The sequence below is a fragment of the Hordeum vulgare genome, chromosome 2H (assembly GCF_904849725.1).
Source record: "Hordeum vulgare subsp. vulgare chromosome 2H, MorexV3_pseudomolecules_assembly, whole genome shotgun sequence".
Taxonomy (NCBI): domain Eukaryota; kingdom Viridiplantae; phylum Streptophyta; class Magnoliopsida; order Poales; family Poaceae; genus Hordeum; species Hordeum vulgare.
This window is the reverse complement of record NC_058519.1, coordinates 75,870,974-75,887,360: the sequence shown is the minus strand read 5'-3', so window position 1 is coordinate 75,887,360 and position 16,387 is coordinate 75,870,974. Positions and strand designations below refer to the sequence as shown.

At 51.2% G+C, this 16,387-nt stretch overlaps 1 protein-coding gene across 1 annotated transcript in view; it reads left to right on the top strand.

Annotated features, from left to right (window-relative positions):
* The window catches only part of LOC123425129 (SWI/SNF-related matrix-associated actin-dependent regulator of chromatin subfamily A-like protein 1), a 34,513-nt gene extending 21,270 nt beyond the window's left edge, over positions 1-13,243 (top strand). Inside the window, exons 16-24 of the mRNA XM_045108803.1 lie at positions 377-433; positions 3,736-3,825; positions 4,640-4,705; positions 11,339-11,407; positions 11,492-11,596; positions 12,203-12,328; positions 12,431-12,489; positions 12,577-12,613; positions 12,839-13,243. Coding sequence (XP_044964738.1) covers positions 377-433; positions 3,736-3,825; positions 4,640-4,705; positions 11,339-11,407; positions 11,492-11,596; positions 12,203-12,328; positions 12,431-12,489; positions 12,577-12,613; positions 12,839-12,985 — 756 coding nt within the window. The 3' untranslated portion in view covers positions 12,986-13,243. The remainder of the gene's footprint in view (positions 1-376; positions 434-3,735; positions 3,826-4,639; positions 4,706-11,338; positions 11,408-11,491; positions 11,597-12,202; positions 12,329-12,430; positions 12,490-12,576; positions 12,614-12,838) is intronic.
* The last annotated feature ends 3,144 nt before the right edge of the window (positions 13,244-16,387 follow it).

Here is a 16,387-nt window from a genome sequence, read left to right as displayed (position 1 = left end):
TTTTGAGATACAACAACAACAACAACAACAACAAAGCCTTTAGTCCCAAACAAGTTGGGATTTATCTTTGAGATGAAGATGAAAATAGAACTGGACTTACTGTATCTACAAAATGAATTCACTTTTGCCTAACATCAAAGTTTACGATGAACAATTCAGAATGATTTGTATGAGATCTGTTGATCACCAACCCCAATTATTTCTGGGCCTTCTTGTGTTTGCTTGGTTGTCTTTTTTAAATGCTTGAATCTTTTCTTATTTATATTATACAGAATGTGTGAAACATTGATTTCCAGTGAGAGAGTATTTTGTATCGATCTTGTATCTGATCCTTTAACATATATACCTAATGTTTGTATGTTACCAATCTTTTCAGGTCTTTCTAGACTTAAGTGAGAAAGAGATAAAGCATATCCGTGCTCTTTTTCGTGAGGTACATTATGTCAGTATTACTCTAATGTATTATCTTTTTCCTGCAAATGATACCTTGTAGACTCGTAGTCATAGCATATGAAAACTTGTAATCACTTCTTGGTAGCTCAATGCGTCGGCAGTTCTAGCTGTTAGGAATAAGCAACTTGTCTATATTGAAGGCCCAAGGGGCATATATATATTACACATGACTTGAGGTGCAAGGAAAGTAAACATAGACTAATAAGGACTCCTAGACTAATACTAATACTAATAAGGACTCCTAGGCTAATACTAATACTTCCTAACACCCCCCCCCTCAAATGCAAAGCGTATGCAATAGCATTGCATTTGAAGAAGTGTAATACTAAAAAAAATGATAATCCAAATCCGCGTCTTGAGAGTGTCGTCGTAGCATGAAGAGTCTTCAAAACTTGTCGAGTCGCCGAAGGAGATAACGAAGAGATGGCACATCATAGGTAGACACCGCATCACTTGAAGATACAAGATAAGTATCAAGAGAAGATGGGTTGTCAAAAGAAGATGGCACATCAAGAGGAAGATACCGAAGAGATGGCACATCAGAGGAAGACACCGCATCACTTGAAGATACAACATAAGTATCAAGAGAAGATGGGTTGTCAAAAGAAGATGGCACATCAAGAGAATAAAGCATTGTGCAGAAAATCATAGTCCACGACAACCGACGGCGAAAGAAGCTCGGCGGCTAAGGCACATGGACGTAGATCGACAATGCAAAAGAAGTCCAAAAAATCCTATAGAAAACAACAAGGGCAAGTAGGCCACAAAAGTTGCATAGAAAGGATTAGGACCGGAAAAAGGCTGACGGACTAAGGTATGCTGGACTCGCATGGCATGAGAAAACACAAAATATCAACGGATTTGGTGGACGCAGCGGAAAACAAAGAAAACTAGAAAACACACACTAGATTAGGGATGATGGCAGCGGAAGAGAAAAAATAAGATCATGGCGGCGAAGGCCAATTCCAACCAGAGTGTGCGTGAGACGGTCCTAACTGTGTAGGAGGTGGTTGCTCAGTGCGGGAAGCCTGAGTCAGAATACCAGCAGTACCCGTCGAGGAAGAACCTGAAGCAGCGAGCAGACGCTTAAGTCGTAGAATATCCTGCTCAGTCAAAGCGATGGCTGAAGCTGTTGAGGTAGATGACGAAGTCTCTGTAGATGATGATTGCGCCTGGCGCAAGTGGTTCTTCTTCGTGTAGCAGTGGGACTCAATATGACCATCATTGTTGCAGTAGCCACAATGTGGACGGGGGCGACCTGAGCCTCCAGAAGGAGTGGGCAAGAGCGGCGGAGCACTCGAGTGAGAAGGGGTCGGTGCAGCAGGGGGCGTAGAAGTAGCCCGAGCAGCGAGCACCGAGGGAACCTCCAGCAAACCAGCACCACGTAAGCGAGTCTCCTCAGCACGAATCTCAGAAAGCGCCTCCATGAGAGAAATACGACCACGAGCAAACAACTGAGCACGTCGAGGCTCAAACTCCTTACGGTGCCGAGATAGGAACTCGTAGACGCGATGAAACTCCAAGTTGGTCTGGATAGCCTGGCAACAGGGGCAAATACGACAACCAGCAGTGCGGAGAGAATCGAGCTGGCGCCAGATAGCAGAACTCTGTGCATAGAAGTCATCAACAGTAGAGTCACCCTGCTGAAGAGCATGCTCCTGACGAACCACGGATAGGTATAAGGCATCACCAGAGGGCGCATAGCGCTGACGAAGGCGAGTCCACATCTCAAAGGCAGTAGGAAGGCCCAAAAACTCAGAGGCAAACTGAGGCAGAACACTAGCAGTGAGAACAGCTGCAGCACGGGCATCATCATCAAGCCACTGGGTGTAAACGGTCAGAGCACCACGATATACGTGAAGAGCCTCCTCATAAGCCAAGACCTTCTCATCATAAGCACTCACAGCGGCCTCATCAGCAAGTTTAGCCGAATCCTTTGCGGTCTGAGAAGCATCCGCAGGAAGAGCCGGTGGGGTCGGCGGAGTGGGAGCCACGGGAGGAACCGGACATGGCGGACAACAGACCTCGCCAGAAAGAAAACCCCATAGACGGATGCCACGCATGTGAATGTGCATGAAGCCAATGAACTCGGTGTAGTTAGTGCCATCAAAGATCACTGGACAACGAGGAACAACAACGTAGCCGGATGCATCATTTTTTTTTTGAGAAACGCAGTCAACAAACCACAGCCGCGTCAGGAGCCACGTCGATCTGGATCCGCAGCTGCGTCAGGGGCCGCGTTGATCTGGAGCCGCCCTTAGTAACAGATCCTGTGTAGTAATAGGAGCCGCGTTGACCTCGTGGTCGGCTGGGAGGACGGAGACTGGATCCCGGTGTAGTAACAGATCGGCTGTACTAACAAAAACCAGGATCGAGAGGCTGGATCTAGCAGTAGTAGACGGCAACAGGTGGGAGCGGTGGAAACCAACAGCAGGTGGGATCCACGGTTGACTGCACCGATCCGGCTGGGAGGACGAGCGGAACGGGGGCGGCTGGCGGTGGCCTCGATCAGAGCGGGACGGGCAGGACGCGATCCGATTGGGACGGGAGGGATCTGCAGCAGGATCGATCCAATCGGGAGGATGCGCTCGAGCGGGACGGGAGACCGAGGCAGCGGCTTCGATCGGGGCGGGAGAAGGAGATCGAGGACGAACTCGATCGGGAGCAGAGAGACGGATCAATCGCACGAGTTGCAGCGTGCAGAAAATTGACCTAGCTCTAATACCATGTTAGGAATAAGCAACTTGTCTATATTGAAGGCCCAAGGGGCATATATATATTACACATGACTTGAGGTGCAAGGAAAGTAAACATAGACTAATAAGGACTCCTAGACTAATACTAATACTAATAAGGACTCCTAGACTAATACTAATGCTTCCTAACACTAGCCACATTATTTGATTGTTGGACATAATGCTTTGGATTAATGAAGAGTTTTTATTAATGAAGAGCTTTTATATTATTGGACACCTCTTACACATGCCTTTCATCTCTACTTATTTTATCATCCAGTGAGACATTTGATTTGTATATACCAGAAATTATCAAAGTTATGATTCTTTTTCAAGTTAAGCTAAAAAGGATATTATGGGTTTCTTCGTTGCGTACTGTTTGTTGTCAACCATATATGGATGTTTGAAATGGTTATGCATAGTTTCTTAATAAAGAAAGAGAGATATTATATATTATAGATTAGTCCGTCGTTTTATGGTTAGTTCAGTTATATGATAAAGGTAATATTCTAGTGCAAGAGTGGTGATGTTGTTTGTCTTTTTGTAGTTGGAGACTCTCAAGATCAAAATGCAGTCATGTGACTCACAGGAGACGATCGACTCTCTGAAATTTAATCAAAAGCATATTATCAATAAGGTATTCTGAATATGTACATGCCGCATGCCTTTATGCTACTCTAAAGTTGGTCATCATTTTCTTGATGAACTTGAAATATTCTACCCTTTCTGTTGTGAACTATGTAAACTAAACCACATAAAATATAGAGGAAAAATACACTTTTGCGTATTTGATTAACTTTTTTTTATAGGCATGTGTAAGTGGTATTATTTACAATTGCAATTTTATTTTTCTAGTTTAAGTTTTTGCCTTAGACTATGGAATGACAAATAAGTAGGTACTATTGCAGTTTTTTTAGGTAGGTAATTTTGCATTTTTGTATCTTATCCCATATTAGGAGCAACTTTATGATAATTAAATAGTTATTTTTTATCGATTCAGCTCAACTGAATTGCTTTGCATGAAGATAGTAAATTATTTTCTATCTGCATTTAATAGCATGCAGTTATAGTGTTATCTGTTAGACTTGACTTTGACTTTCATCTTCATTCATCCAATATTAGGAGTAATTCAACACAGGAATAGGATTTTTAGGTTTGTCATTAGTAAATTAATAGATTTTACCATATTTTCTTCCTTTATTGAGGACAAAATTTTCCTTTTGAAATGTGGTGAAGTTAATGGCTTGGAACATATTTTTATGCTATATCTTTATATTTAATATTTTTATATGCGCCTAACATGAAGATACATTGAGGACATGCAGTTGAAATAGAATAAATAATTCTCTCCATAGTTCTTGTTATATTATTTACTATCACAGGCTTGCATTTCCAATCTCTTAAGTGATTTGTTATTGGTACCAGTGCTCATATTTCATGCCTAATCGCAGATCTATAATGATTCGGCTGAAGCCAAAATTCCAGCAGTGCTTGATTACCTGGGCACTGTAATTGAGGTAACTATATGAGATATTTGTAGTTTGTTCTCTTAGCTACTCTAATAAGACCAGACTTCCATGACCGGCAAGTGATAGATCCGTGGAAGGTGGCTAGGTAGCAGGACCTGGCTGTGTAGCTGCCGCTGGCTGTCCACTTCTAGGATAGCGTGTCCGGCTCTGAGGAGAGGGTGATGCGGGCCACCAGCAGCCAAATCTGGAGATACTGCCCAATCTCCTGTAGGCCAAGGGTGCCGTGAATATCCCTCGCCCAAGCATTGCCGGCAATGCCCTCCGCCACCGTCCGAGATTTTCTGCGATGTTTGGGGATGCACATGTACAGCGAGGGCGCGTGCTCGCGGATGGAGAGGCCGAGAAGCCATCGGTCCTCCCAGAAAAGTGTTGTCGATCCGTCTCCAATCTGCATGGTGGTGGAGGCATAGAAAAGGCCGTGCTCCTCGGGGGTGAACTGCAGGTCCAGGCCATGCCAGGTGCGGCTAGTGTCCGTCCACGAGAGCCATAGCCATTTGAGCCTAAGGGCAAGCCCCGTGCGCTCTAGGTCGCGGACACCCAGGCCGCCGTACTCAATCGGTCGGCATACCCGACGCCAATTCACGTGTCAGTGCCCACCGTGAGCAGCCTTGCGTCCGGCCCAGAGGAACCCACGCTGAATCTTCTCGAGCTGCTTCAGGGTTTTCTTCGGAGGTGCTAGGGCGAGCATTTGGTGGATGGGGATGGCACTAAGCACAGATTTGACGAGCGCCAGCCGCCCGGCCTTGTTCATGAGCCACGCCTTCCACGATGGTAGGCGGCCGGCCACCTTGTCAACTAGTGGTTGCATCTGAGCCGCGGAGGGGTGGCGCGTGGAGAGGGGGATACCCAGACACGTGATGGGCAGAGCCGCCGTCTGGCAGCCAAGAATCGCTAGCGATTCGGTGGTCGACTCATCTACATGCAGTGCTGTGGCAGAGCTCTTGCCGTAGTTCACGTGCAGGCCGGAGGCGGAGCCAAAGACCCCTAAGATGCCCTTCACAGCGAGGACCTTGTCGGTCGAGGCGTGGCAGAACAGCATCACATCATCGGCGTAAAGCGAGATAGCCGGAATGTTGCGACGGGGGTGGAGGCTTCGGAGAATGCCGGCCTGGAGCGCCCGTTGCATGAGGCGGCTGAGCGTGTCGACGGCCAGGACGAAGAGTTGCGGGGACGTCGAGTCACCCTGTCTCAACCCACGGTGGTGCCAGATCGGGGGTCCCGACACTCCATTGAGCAAGACGCGGGTGCTGGCCGAGGAGAAGAGGATGGCCAGCCACTCCCGGAACCTCGCTCCGAAGCCATATTGGCGCAAGGCCTCGAAGAGGAAGGGCCATGATATGGAGTCGAAGGCCCGGGTGAGGTCGAGCTTGAGCATGATCCTCGGCGCGCCCAGTTGGTGCAGAAGCTTGAGGGATTGCCGGACTAGGATAAAGTTGTCGTGGAGGGTACGTCCGGCGATGAAAGCATTCTGGTAGCGGCTCACCAGGCCGTCGAGCATCGGGGCCAAGCGCAAGGAGAGGACCTTCGCGAAGAGCTTAGCCACAATATGTATCAGGCAGATTGGCCGATAGTCGCCAAGCCTGTGGGCATCGGCGCGCTTCGGCAGCAAGGTGAGCAGTGCTTGGTTGAGCTTGTGGAATCCACGTCCCCTCAGCGCATAGAGCTGCTCAAAGACCTCAAGCACGTCCTGCTTAATGATGCTCCAGCACGCGCGCAGGAACTCCGCGGTGAAGTCGTCCGGCCCCGGTGCCTTGTGCGCCGGCATGCGCCGCACAACCTCCCAAATCTCCTCAGGACTGAACGGCACCTCTAGGACCGTCAGGTCAGCTGGCTCGATGAGGTGCTCGAAGTCCAGCGTGTGGGCGCGGTCGGCCGCTGTGCCAAGCAGCCCGTCGAAGTGAGCAAAGGCCGCCTGGGCCATCTCGTCGTGCTCGCTGAGCATCTGCCCATCAACAAGCAGGTTGTACACTTTGTTTTTCTGCCGACGATATGTGCATTGCCTGTGGAAGAAGCTCGTGTTCGCGTCGCCGTCCGAGAGGGAGGAAAGGCGAGCACGCTGCCGGGCGATCGTGCGCTCAAGCGAAGCCAAGCCCAGGTAGGACAGCTTGGTCTGCTTGCGCAGCCAGTCCTCCGGGGGGGAGAGCGTGCGGATCTCCATTGCCTGGTCGAAGCGCAGGATTAGCTCGCGGGAGATGGCAAGCTTGTCCCTGATGTTACCCGTGGACTTGGCGCTCCAGCTCGTGAGGGCGCGGCCCGTGGCCTGCAGGCGCCGAACCAGCTGCCTGAAAGGGTCTGGGTCGGACACCGAGCCCCAGGCCGCGGCTATCGTGTCGTGGAAGCCGTCGAGACGCATCCAAAACTCCTCGAAGTGGAATCGTTTGTGAGCTGAAGGCATGGGCGAGCAGTCCAGAAGCAGAGGGCAGTGGTCGGAGACAACGGATGCCAGGCAGCGGAGGTGGCACTCGCCATGGCTGTCCTCCCAGTTTGCGGTGCAGAGCACCCGGTCAAGGTGCACGAGCGTGGGAGGGGATTGCTCGTTGAACCACGTGAAGCGACGCCCATTGAGGTAAACCTCCTTCAGAGCGAGGTCGTTGATGACGCGACGGAATCTACCCATCATGCGGTGGTTCACGTTGCCCGAGCTTTTGTCCGAGGCACGACATATCAAGTTGAAGTCCCTGCACAACATCCATGGGCCTGGGCTGGTATCGCGAATATCGCGCGGCTCCTGTAGGAACATCAGTTTGTCCTGGTCACTTTGGGGCCCGTAGACCGTGGTGAGCCACCAGGGGTTGCCATTGGGCGCGCGTACCTTCGCAGTCACCGCGTGCTGCGTGAATTGGAGGTCAGAGAGCGTGGCAGCCTTGGTTTTCCAAGCCAGGAGAATGCCACCACGCGTGCCATCGGTCGGGAGGTAAGTGGACCCATCAAATTCAGATCCCAGCGTTTCCAGCACAACAGACGACGAGATCAAAGCCATCTTAGTTTCTTGGAGACATACCATCGACGTGCGGGTGGTACAGAGAAGCGGTCGAATCGCGCAGCGCCTAGCGCGTGAGTTGAGGCCTCTAACATTCCATACAACAATCTGCAAGCCGTGATCCATGAACAAGGTTCGACGTGTGGCGAGCGGCGCCGCTAACTCGCGCAGGCGGCAGCATCGCTGGGCACAGCCGCCAGGCATGCCGGAATCTCCCTGTCGACGAGGGCCGCGATAGCCTGCAGGACCGACAGCTGGAGCGGCGTGGCGAATAAATCGTCGTAGGCCTTCATCTCAGCAGCGGAGATGGGCTGGTTGATGCCGACGATGCCGAGGGTGCGAAGAATCTGCACTTGGGCGCGCCTCTCGGCCCTTGGCGGCGTTGCCACAGCCGTGTGAGCAGTAGCCGATCGTCCCCGCCGGGGACTAAAGTTCAGGGGTGGCCGCGGCGGTTTCCCCGGAGATGGCAAGGTGGCATTAAGTTGCTTCGTGGCTGCAGTCAAGAATTGCCCCAGCGTCCAGGAGGAGGGAGCCGAGACTGGCCGGCTGCGTGATCGTCGCAAGGTGATCGGGGGTGAAGCAAACCGGTTCGGCGCAGGCACGCGCGGTGCGACATCAGGGGCGCCATCAGGATCACGACGTGCGGGCCGTTGCAGGATGGTAATCGGGGCTGGGTCGGGTCGGCCTATGTCTTCGCCATTCGCTGCAGGAGGGGGCGGCCCAGGTGAGGCTGGCTCGGGGAAGGCCTGCTCGACAGTGGGCGTCCCTGCAGTGGGCTGGCAGGTGCGCGGGGGCCCAGGAGCCAAATCCGGCGGGGCAGCAGTTATGGCCAGGTTTCCCGCGCGTGGCAAAGCGCTGCCCGCGCGTGGCAAAGCGCTGTCCGCGCTGGCCTGCGGCGTCTGATCTGAGACGTCAAGCGGGTCCCGCGTCACATGGGGTGTCGTTGCGCAGCTTTGGCCCGACCGTGCAGCAGGCGAGACTGGCGCGGTTGGGGCGTCTGGCTGGGAATCAGAGACTTGGCTGGCGAGCGTGAGCTCAGCCGAATCAGGGGTGGCCCTGATCGAATCAGCTTCCGGTACGAGAGAACGTGCGGTCCCGAGCGAGACGGCCCTGGTCGTGGTGGGGACGCAAGGATTTGAAACGGCAGGAGGAATTGGGGCGTCTCCATCCAATCGCGGCTCGCCAGCTGTCGCCGGGGCGGGGTCCGTTCTGCCGCTGTCCGAGGGCTGCGCAGGTAGGTGCGCGCGGGCCCCCGACGAACCTCCCTTTTGCAGGCTGATGACGCGGTCTCTCTCTCCTTTGTTGACGCGTTGATGGGGGCGTGTGGGTCCCTGCGGCCTGGGCCAGGCCAGCATGCCCAGCCTGGCAGGACGAGAGCCTCTCGGCGGTGCCGCCACGTCAGGCCAGGAGGCCGCCATGGCCGTACCATCAGCGCGGCCGGGGCGGCGCACTCGCCATGCCGGCGTCGATGGCCATGCCATCCGCGCGGCCGGCCGGAGCCTCGTCGGCTCGCCTGCGCTTGCGGCCACGACGGCGCGCGCGGCCTGGGGCTGGGCCTTGGCCATTGCCCTGGCCGCGCCTGCTGCCTTCGCCTGCCTCGTCCCCGGCAGCCCCTCCGGCCGCCTGGGGATCATCCGGCGCGCCCCTGATATGCTCTGCCATGGTAAGCTCGATGGAGATGGGGATATGACAGGGTCCTGATGGCGGGGGCTTCCGAGGGCACGCGGGCAGGGAGCTGCTCGACGATAGCCAGCACCACAGCGCGTCGGATGTCGACGGGGTCGTGAGCGCGGCCGGTGAGACGGAAGACGGCGAGGTCGTCGCGCGACCGCGTGCGGGGGTGCATCCGTTCGATCCAGCAGCTCGATCCCAGCACATGCTCAGCCACGGAAAGATGCCACGCATGGGCGGGGATGCCGCGGAGCTCCAGCTCGACGCGATATCCGAGGTCATCGACGGTGGCATGTGCCAGCTTGCACCATGGCCGCAGGGAGAGGGCAAAACGGGCCGAGCATAGGATGTGCTCGCCATTGAGTCGGCGCATGGTGGCCAAGGAGGAGAAGATGATGAGGAAGTCCTCTGAATGATGCGCGTGCACGGTGAAGTCGCCCTCGGCGAGGTCGAGCGAGCTCAGGAGCAGCTCGACCACCTCGATCGGAGATACTCGCGGCCGATTGCCCGTTATGGTAGCCACCATGGCGCGGGCAAGGACGAGCTCCGCGTCATCCATCTCCGTCGTCTGCGCCACGATAACCCGCGCGGGGCTATCAGCGGGCGACGGGGCGGTCGGAGCCGGGAGGAGAGCAGGCGCCGGGAGGACGGCGCGGCGGTGGGAGGGATCCTAGCGACCACGCCGCGAGGGGGAGGGTGCTGCACGGCCGCAGACGCGCGCGGTTGCTGCCTGGGAGCATCCTTGGCGCGAGGCTGCGCGGCGTCCATGCGCGTGGGCTGCCGAGCCGCGTCGGCGGCGCGAAGGCCGCTACAGGCGCGGGAGGCGTGGCCGAAGACGAGGCAGCGGCGGCACCGGACGTCATTGGGGCAGTCGCGCACGTGATGCCTGTGGTCAAGGCAGCGGAAGCAGAGGCCGGCGACCTCCTTCGGAGACGGACTGCGGCGAAGCGGCGGGGATGCCGGGCAGGGCGGGGCATCACGGCGCGGACGGCGGTGGGGGCGCCTGCGGCGGGGCTGCTGGAACCCGTCCGCGTCGAGCACCGGCCCTCCCGACGCGCGGTGCACCTCCGAGCGGGGGCCGAGGCGGTCCTGCACCGCGGGACGGGGAGCGGGCGCGGCGCGTCCGGAGGCGGTGGCGGCGCGCCTGTGGGCAGCGGTGGCCGGCGGGCCTGCGGGGGGCGCGCGCGACGTCGCTGTACGATCTCGACGAGGACTCTCCCTCCAAGCTGCTCCAACGTTCCCCGTAGGAGACGCGCTCGCCGGAGGGGGTCTCTCGGGAGCCGACAGGGTCAGCGGCGGCGAAGGCAGCCATCGCGCGGGGCCTGAGAGGGAGCGGAAGCAGGGCGGAGCGCTGGTGCGGGCGGCGGCGGCTGGTGGACGGCGAGGCTAGGTAGGTGCGGGGAGCAGGGGCTCAGAGCGGAAGCGAGTTCATTGACTAATTTATATTGAACTATGCATTCCTCACACTTTGGTGGGACCACATTCTTGCATACTTGCATGGCATTATATGAAAAATAAAATCCATTTTATGACCTACCTATTTGAGTTTAGTTCGAGCTGAACTAAAGGAGTGAATTATAAGTGGGACATGGCGATGCAAAGTCCATCCGCTTCTTTCACCTCTCTTTCCCATTATGTGAGAAAGTCTGACAAAACATAACAGTTTGACTAACTATAAAAATAGCATGAAGCTTACTCACAGATTAACTTAACCACCTCTTGGAAAATCTCTAATGAAAATGTGTAGCATGACGGGGGGCACAGTAGCCGCGGTGAGGGAAAATCCAGCTTAGTTGACGATAATATCTTAATTGATTAGTTATTTTTTTTATCGCTAATAAAGTGTGGGAATTCAGCTAGTAGTATGGCATAATCCTAACCCAGCTAGGAATCGGAGAAGCCCTCTGAAATGGCTCTGATATGTCCTTTTATCAAGTTATTCACATTTGACTGATGGCTGTATTTGTCAGGCTGACTGCAAATTCTTAATATTTGCACACCATCAACCCATGATTGATGCTATTCACCAACATCTCTTGGTAAGTTCCTAAGTGTTTATTTCAACTTGACCTGTTTATGATACACCCGGAGCTACTACATACCTACATACTACCGTGTTTCAGAAAAAGAAAGTCAAATGTATAAGAATTGATGGCCAAACACCAGTAGCTGTAAGGCAAAATTTAGTCACAGATTTCCAGAACAAGGATGATATCAAGGCAGCAGTGGTATGTGCTAATTCCTATTAATTTTGTGCATTATATTCTAGTTAGCGTTCTGCCAGAGTTAATTGCATATAAGCTGATTGATATCAACGTGTGTGCACAACTGCAAATCATAACCTATATGTTTATGCAGTTTAAGTTTGTTTAGCGGCATATATTTTTCACATATTGTTCACTTGCCCATGAAAATGATCCCTGGGTGGCACAATGCTGACTGAAACTGCCAGTGAATTATGACTTTTGGGGAAGAAGGCCTTTGTGCTTAGGCCTTGTACAATGCAAGACGCGTAGGAGGGTGCTTAGAGAAATGAACCAGTGTTTCTTTAAGCACCGGTGCTTATTTGTAGAGGGTAGACGCTTAGTTAGGCGTCTCCCCTGTAGAAATAGGCACCGGTGCTTCAGAAAAATCCGGTTTAATTTTCTGAACACCTCCCTAAGCATCTGCTTTCAAATATATGTGAGTTGCCTTATTATTGAATAAGGCAAACATATCTACCATGGCCTAGACTTGGTGCCCTCTTCCAGCTCTATAAGGCCTTGTACATAATTTTTGGAGGGGAAGTTCTATTTATTTATCGTGTGTAATTTCATGGGAGCCTAACATTGCAGTTATCCATCAAAGCTGGAGGTGTCGGGTTAACTTTGACAGCAGCAAGTACAGTTATCTTTGCCGAGTTATCATGGACTCCAGGTGACATTATTCAAGCAGAAGACCGTGCCCACCGGATTGGTCAGGTGAACATCACATTTCTTGTTCTAGCCTAATGTGTGGCTTCTCTGCAGCTGATGTCCACCTTTCTGACCATCTTTTCTCTTGTTCTCTACGCAAATTTCCAGGTTTCTTCGGTGAACATATATTACCTTCTTGCAAATGATACGGTGGATGATATTATATGGTATGCCCTAAATTTGATTTTTCCTACATGGCTGTTGTACTTCAGATCATCCACTTAAGTGTCTTTTTCACCTCTTTTGCTTTGTAGGGACGTTGTTCAAGGCAAACTTGAGAATTTGGGGCAGGTCTGCTATTTGTCCTTCTCCCCCTCCCTGTCCTTGCACCAGCATACTGTTTTCAACATTTCATCATAATCACAGAATGATAGCTCACCACGTTGGCTTCTCTAGTGATGGCAGTTATAATTACCGTGAAACTGTTCAGCAGTCATAGTTTCCATTGAAGTTTCTCGCATCAACGGTTGATATGCCATGAATGGGTCTGACAATGCGATGTTCTGTTGTCACCAGATGCTGGACGGGCAGGAGAAAACGCTGAGCGTCTCGCAGAGCGAAATGAGACCAAGCCCCTCGAAGCAGAAGACTCTTGACACCTACCTCAAGCGGTGTAGCACTTCCACAGAAGTCCAGCCCAGCCCGAAGAGCCGCAGGTTTTGATTGAGGGATCAATGACATGTCACGGTGCGAGTAGGCACATGTTTTTGGTGTTTTTTTCTCTGGAATGGCTCTGTTGTGTATCAATCACCATCGTAAACGATGTGCCTTGTTGTATTTTGGAGAGCAGTAGTATGTGAGAGTATCACGTATCACCATCTTAGTGCCTGTAGTAATGGATTATGTGGAGATGTGGACATGGCAGAGTTTCTCTTGTAATATTAGATGACGACGAGAATATTCATGCTTCATTCTTCTCTAGTGGACATTTTATGGCTGTGTGCATCGCAATAATGTAGAGGCTGGGGGCTATTGGACATCCTTTTCGAAAAACATAAAACAAAAATCAATGCATTGTTTGGGCTATTTGCTTCACTGTCAACATTTGCCTTTCCAAAGCTGGGGCAAATATACCGGTGTGTACGGCCAAACCAACCAAGCCAAATATTGCTGGCATGCCAAGTCAGTCGAGTGTTACTGACGAGTAAATATCATTAAACTTTATCTTAAAGGAGTAGTGTTGTAGTTTTGTGATCGTGTTGTGTACAAATGTGCAGTTTGGTGACATGTTCTCTAGGTAACACTAATAGTTACACATACTTGTGAAAAGGCAAAAGCGCATCTAGTTGGAGTTGTTCATCCGGGCGGGACTTTGAGGGATGGCCAGGGCCGCAGAGGTAGGTGGTTACGGCTGGGTATTATGGAGACCAATGTTAAGGCAGATGTATGCTCAATCCCGGATATTATGACTGAGGCTTTGAATGACAGATACTTGGGTCTTCCATCTACATTGGGTGTTGATAAAAGTGATGAGTTCCAATATTTGATAGACCGTTTGGTTCAAAAACTTATGGGATGGAAGGAGAAATGCCTATCTCCTGGAGGCAAAGAAGTGCTCTTGAAATCAGTGGCTCAAGCCATACCAACCTATACAGATGCGGTGTCTAGGTTTTGGTGGGGTGATGATGCAACGAATAAAAAGATGCATTGGTTTGCGTGGCGAAAGATGTGCATACCGAAGAAATACGGAGGGATGGGATTCAGAGACATTCACTGTTTCAATCTAGCTCTTTTGGCAAAACAAGCATGACGGCTTATTGATACACCAGATTCATTATGTGCAACTATCCTGAAAGCTAAGTATTACCCAAATGTGGACCTCTTGGACGCCTCTTTAAAGCCAAGATCATCTTTCACGTGGCAGAGTATTCTGGCAGGGGTGGACACATTGAGACGTGGGTATATCTCGAGGATTGGAGATGGTCAAAAGGTGAACATATGGGTGGACTCGTGGATACCCAATTCGCCTACCAAAAAAGTATTAACTACGAGAAGCAGCAACTTAATAACCAGAGTCAGTGATCTCACTGATCCGGTGACTGGAGAATGGGATATTCCGTTGGTGAACCAAACTTTCTGGAATGTGGATGTTCAAAGGATCATGGCTATACCCTTGCCTTTGTATGAGATGTCTGATTTTATTGCATGGAACCCTACCAAGAATGGAGTTTTTTCAGCGAGATCTGCTTTATCAAACTGAGTGGAATTTCCAGTTTGGTGCTCTGACCCATAGTAATTCGGGACCTTCATCTCCTGGTGAGAAATGGAAGTTGATATGGAGCTTAAAGTGCCCAGCAAAAATCAAAATTTTCATATGGAGGGTCCTACATGCTGCTATCCCATGTCGATCAGTCCTAGCATCTAAGCATATGAAAGTGAAAATTCAGTGCCCACAGTGTAGTTTGGGGCCTGATAGTATTCACCACTTCCTGATTGAGTGCCCAAGATCATTAGAGACTTGGAGACAACTCGGGCTGAATGAGATAGTAAAAAAGAAATGCACAAAATATAAAACTGGAGAAGAGGTGGTACATGCATGAGCTGCTGCATATGGAAGATGCAAAACTCTGTATATTGGGATTTCCAAAAATGAGAGAGATGATAGCCACTGCTGCTTGGTACTTGTGGTTTGAACACCGTAAGGTTTTGTTGGAAATATGCCCTAGAGGCAATAATAAATTAGTTATTATTATATTTCTTAGTTCATGATAATCGTTTATTATCCATGCTATAATTGTATTGATTGGAAACACAATACTTGTGTGGATACATAGACAAAACACTGTCCCTAGTAAGCCTCTAGTTGACTATCTCGTTGATCAAAGATGGTCAAGGTTTCCTGGCCATAGGCAAGTGTTGTCACTTGATAACGGGATCACATCATTAGGAGAATCATGTGATGGACTAGACCCAAACTAATAGACGTAGCATGCTGATCGTGTCATTTTGTTGCTACTGTTTTCTGCGTGTCAAGTATTTGTTCCTATGACCATGAGATCATATAACTCACGGACACCGGAGGAATGCTTTGTGTGTATCAAACGTCGCAACGTAACTGGGTGACTATAAAGATGCTCTACAGGTATCTCCGAAGGTGTTCGTTGAGTTAGTATAGATCGAGACTGGGATTTGTCACTCCGTGTGACGGAGAGGTATCTCGGGGCCCACTCGATAATACAACATCACACACAAGCCTTGCAAGCAATGTAACTTAATGTAAGTTGCGGGATCTTGTATTACGGAACGAGTAAAGAGACTTGCCGGTAAACGAGATTGAAATAGGTATGCGGATACTAACGATCGAATCTCGGGCAAGTAACATACCGAAGGACAAAGGGAATGACATACGGGATTATATGAATCCTTGGCACTGAGGTTCAAACGATAAGATCTTCGTAGAATATGTAGGATCCAATATGGGCATCCAGGTCCCGCTATTGGATATTGACCGAGGAGTCTCTCGGGTCATGTCTACATAGTTCTCGAACCCGCAGGGTCTGCACACTTAAGGTTCGACGTTGTTTTATGCGTATTTGAGTTATATGGTTGGTTACCGAATGTTGTTCGGAGTCCCGGATGAGATCCAGGACGTCACGAGGAGCTCCGGAATGGTCCGGAGGTAAAGATTGATATATAGGAAGTCCTGTTTTGGTCACCGAAAAAGTTTCGGGCTCATCGGTAGTGTACCGGGAGTGCCGGGAGGGGTGCCGGGGACCATCGGGAGGGGTGTCACGCCCCAAGGGGTCTCATGGGCTATGGGAAGAGATAAACCAGCCCCTAGTAGGCTGGAATAAGTTCCCACTAAGGCCCATAAGGTTTGAGAAGGAAAAAACACAAGGTGGAAAGAGTTTCCAAGTGGGAAGGTGGAATCCTACTCCAAGTAGGATTGGAGTAGGACTCCTCCACCTCCAATTTCGGCCAAACCTTTAGGTTTTGAGGCTGCCTCCTCCCCTCCCTCCCACCTATATATACGGAGGTTTTAGGGCTGATTTGAGACGACTTTTCCACGGCAGCCCGACCACATACCTCCACGGTTTTTCCTCTAGATCGCGTTTCTGCAGAGCT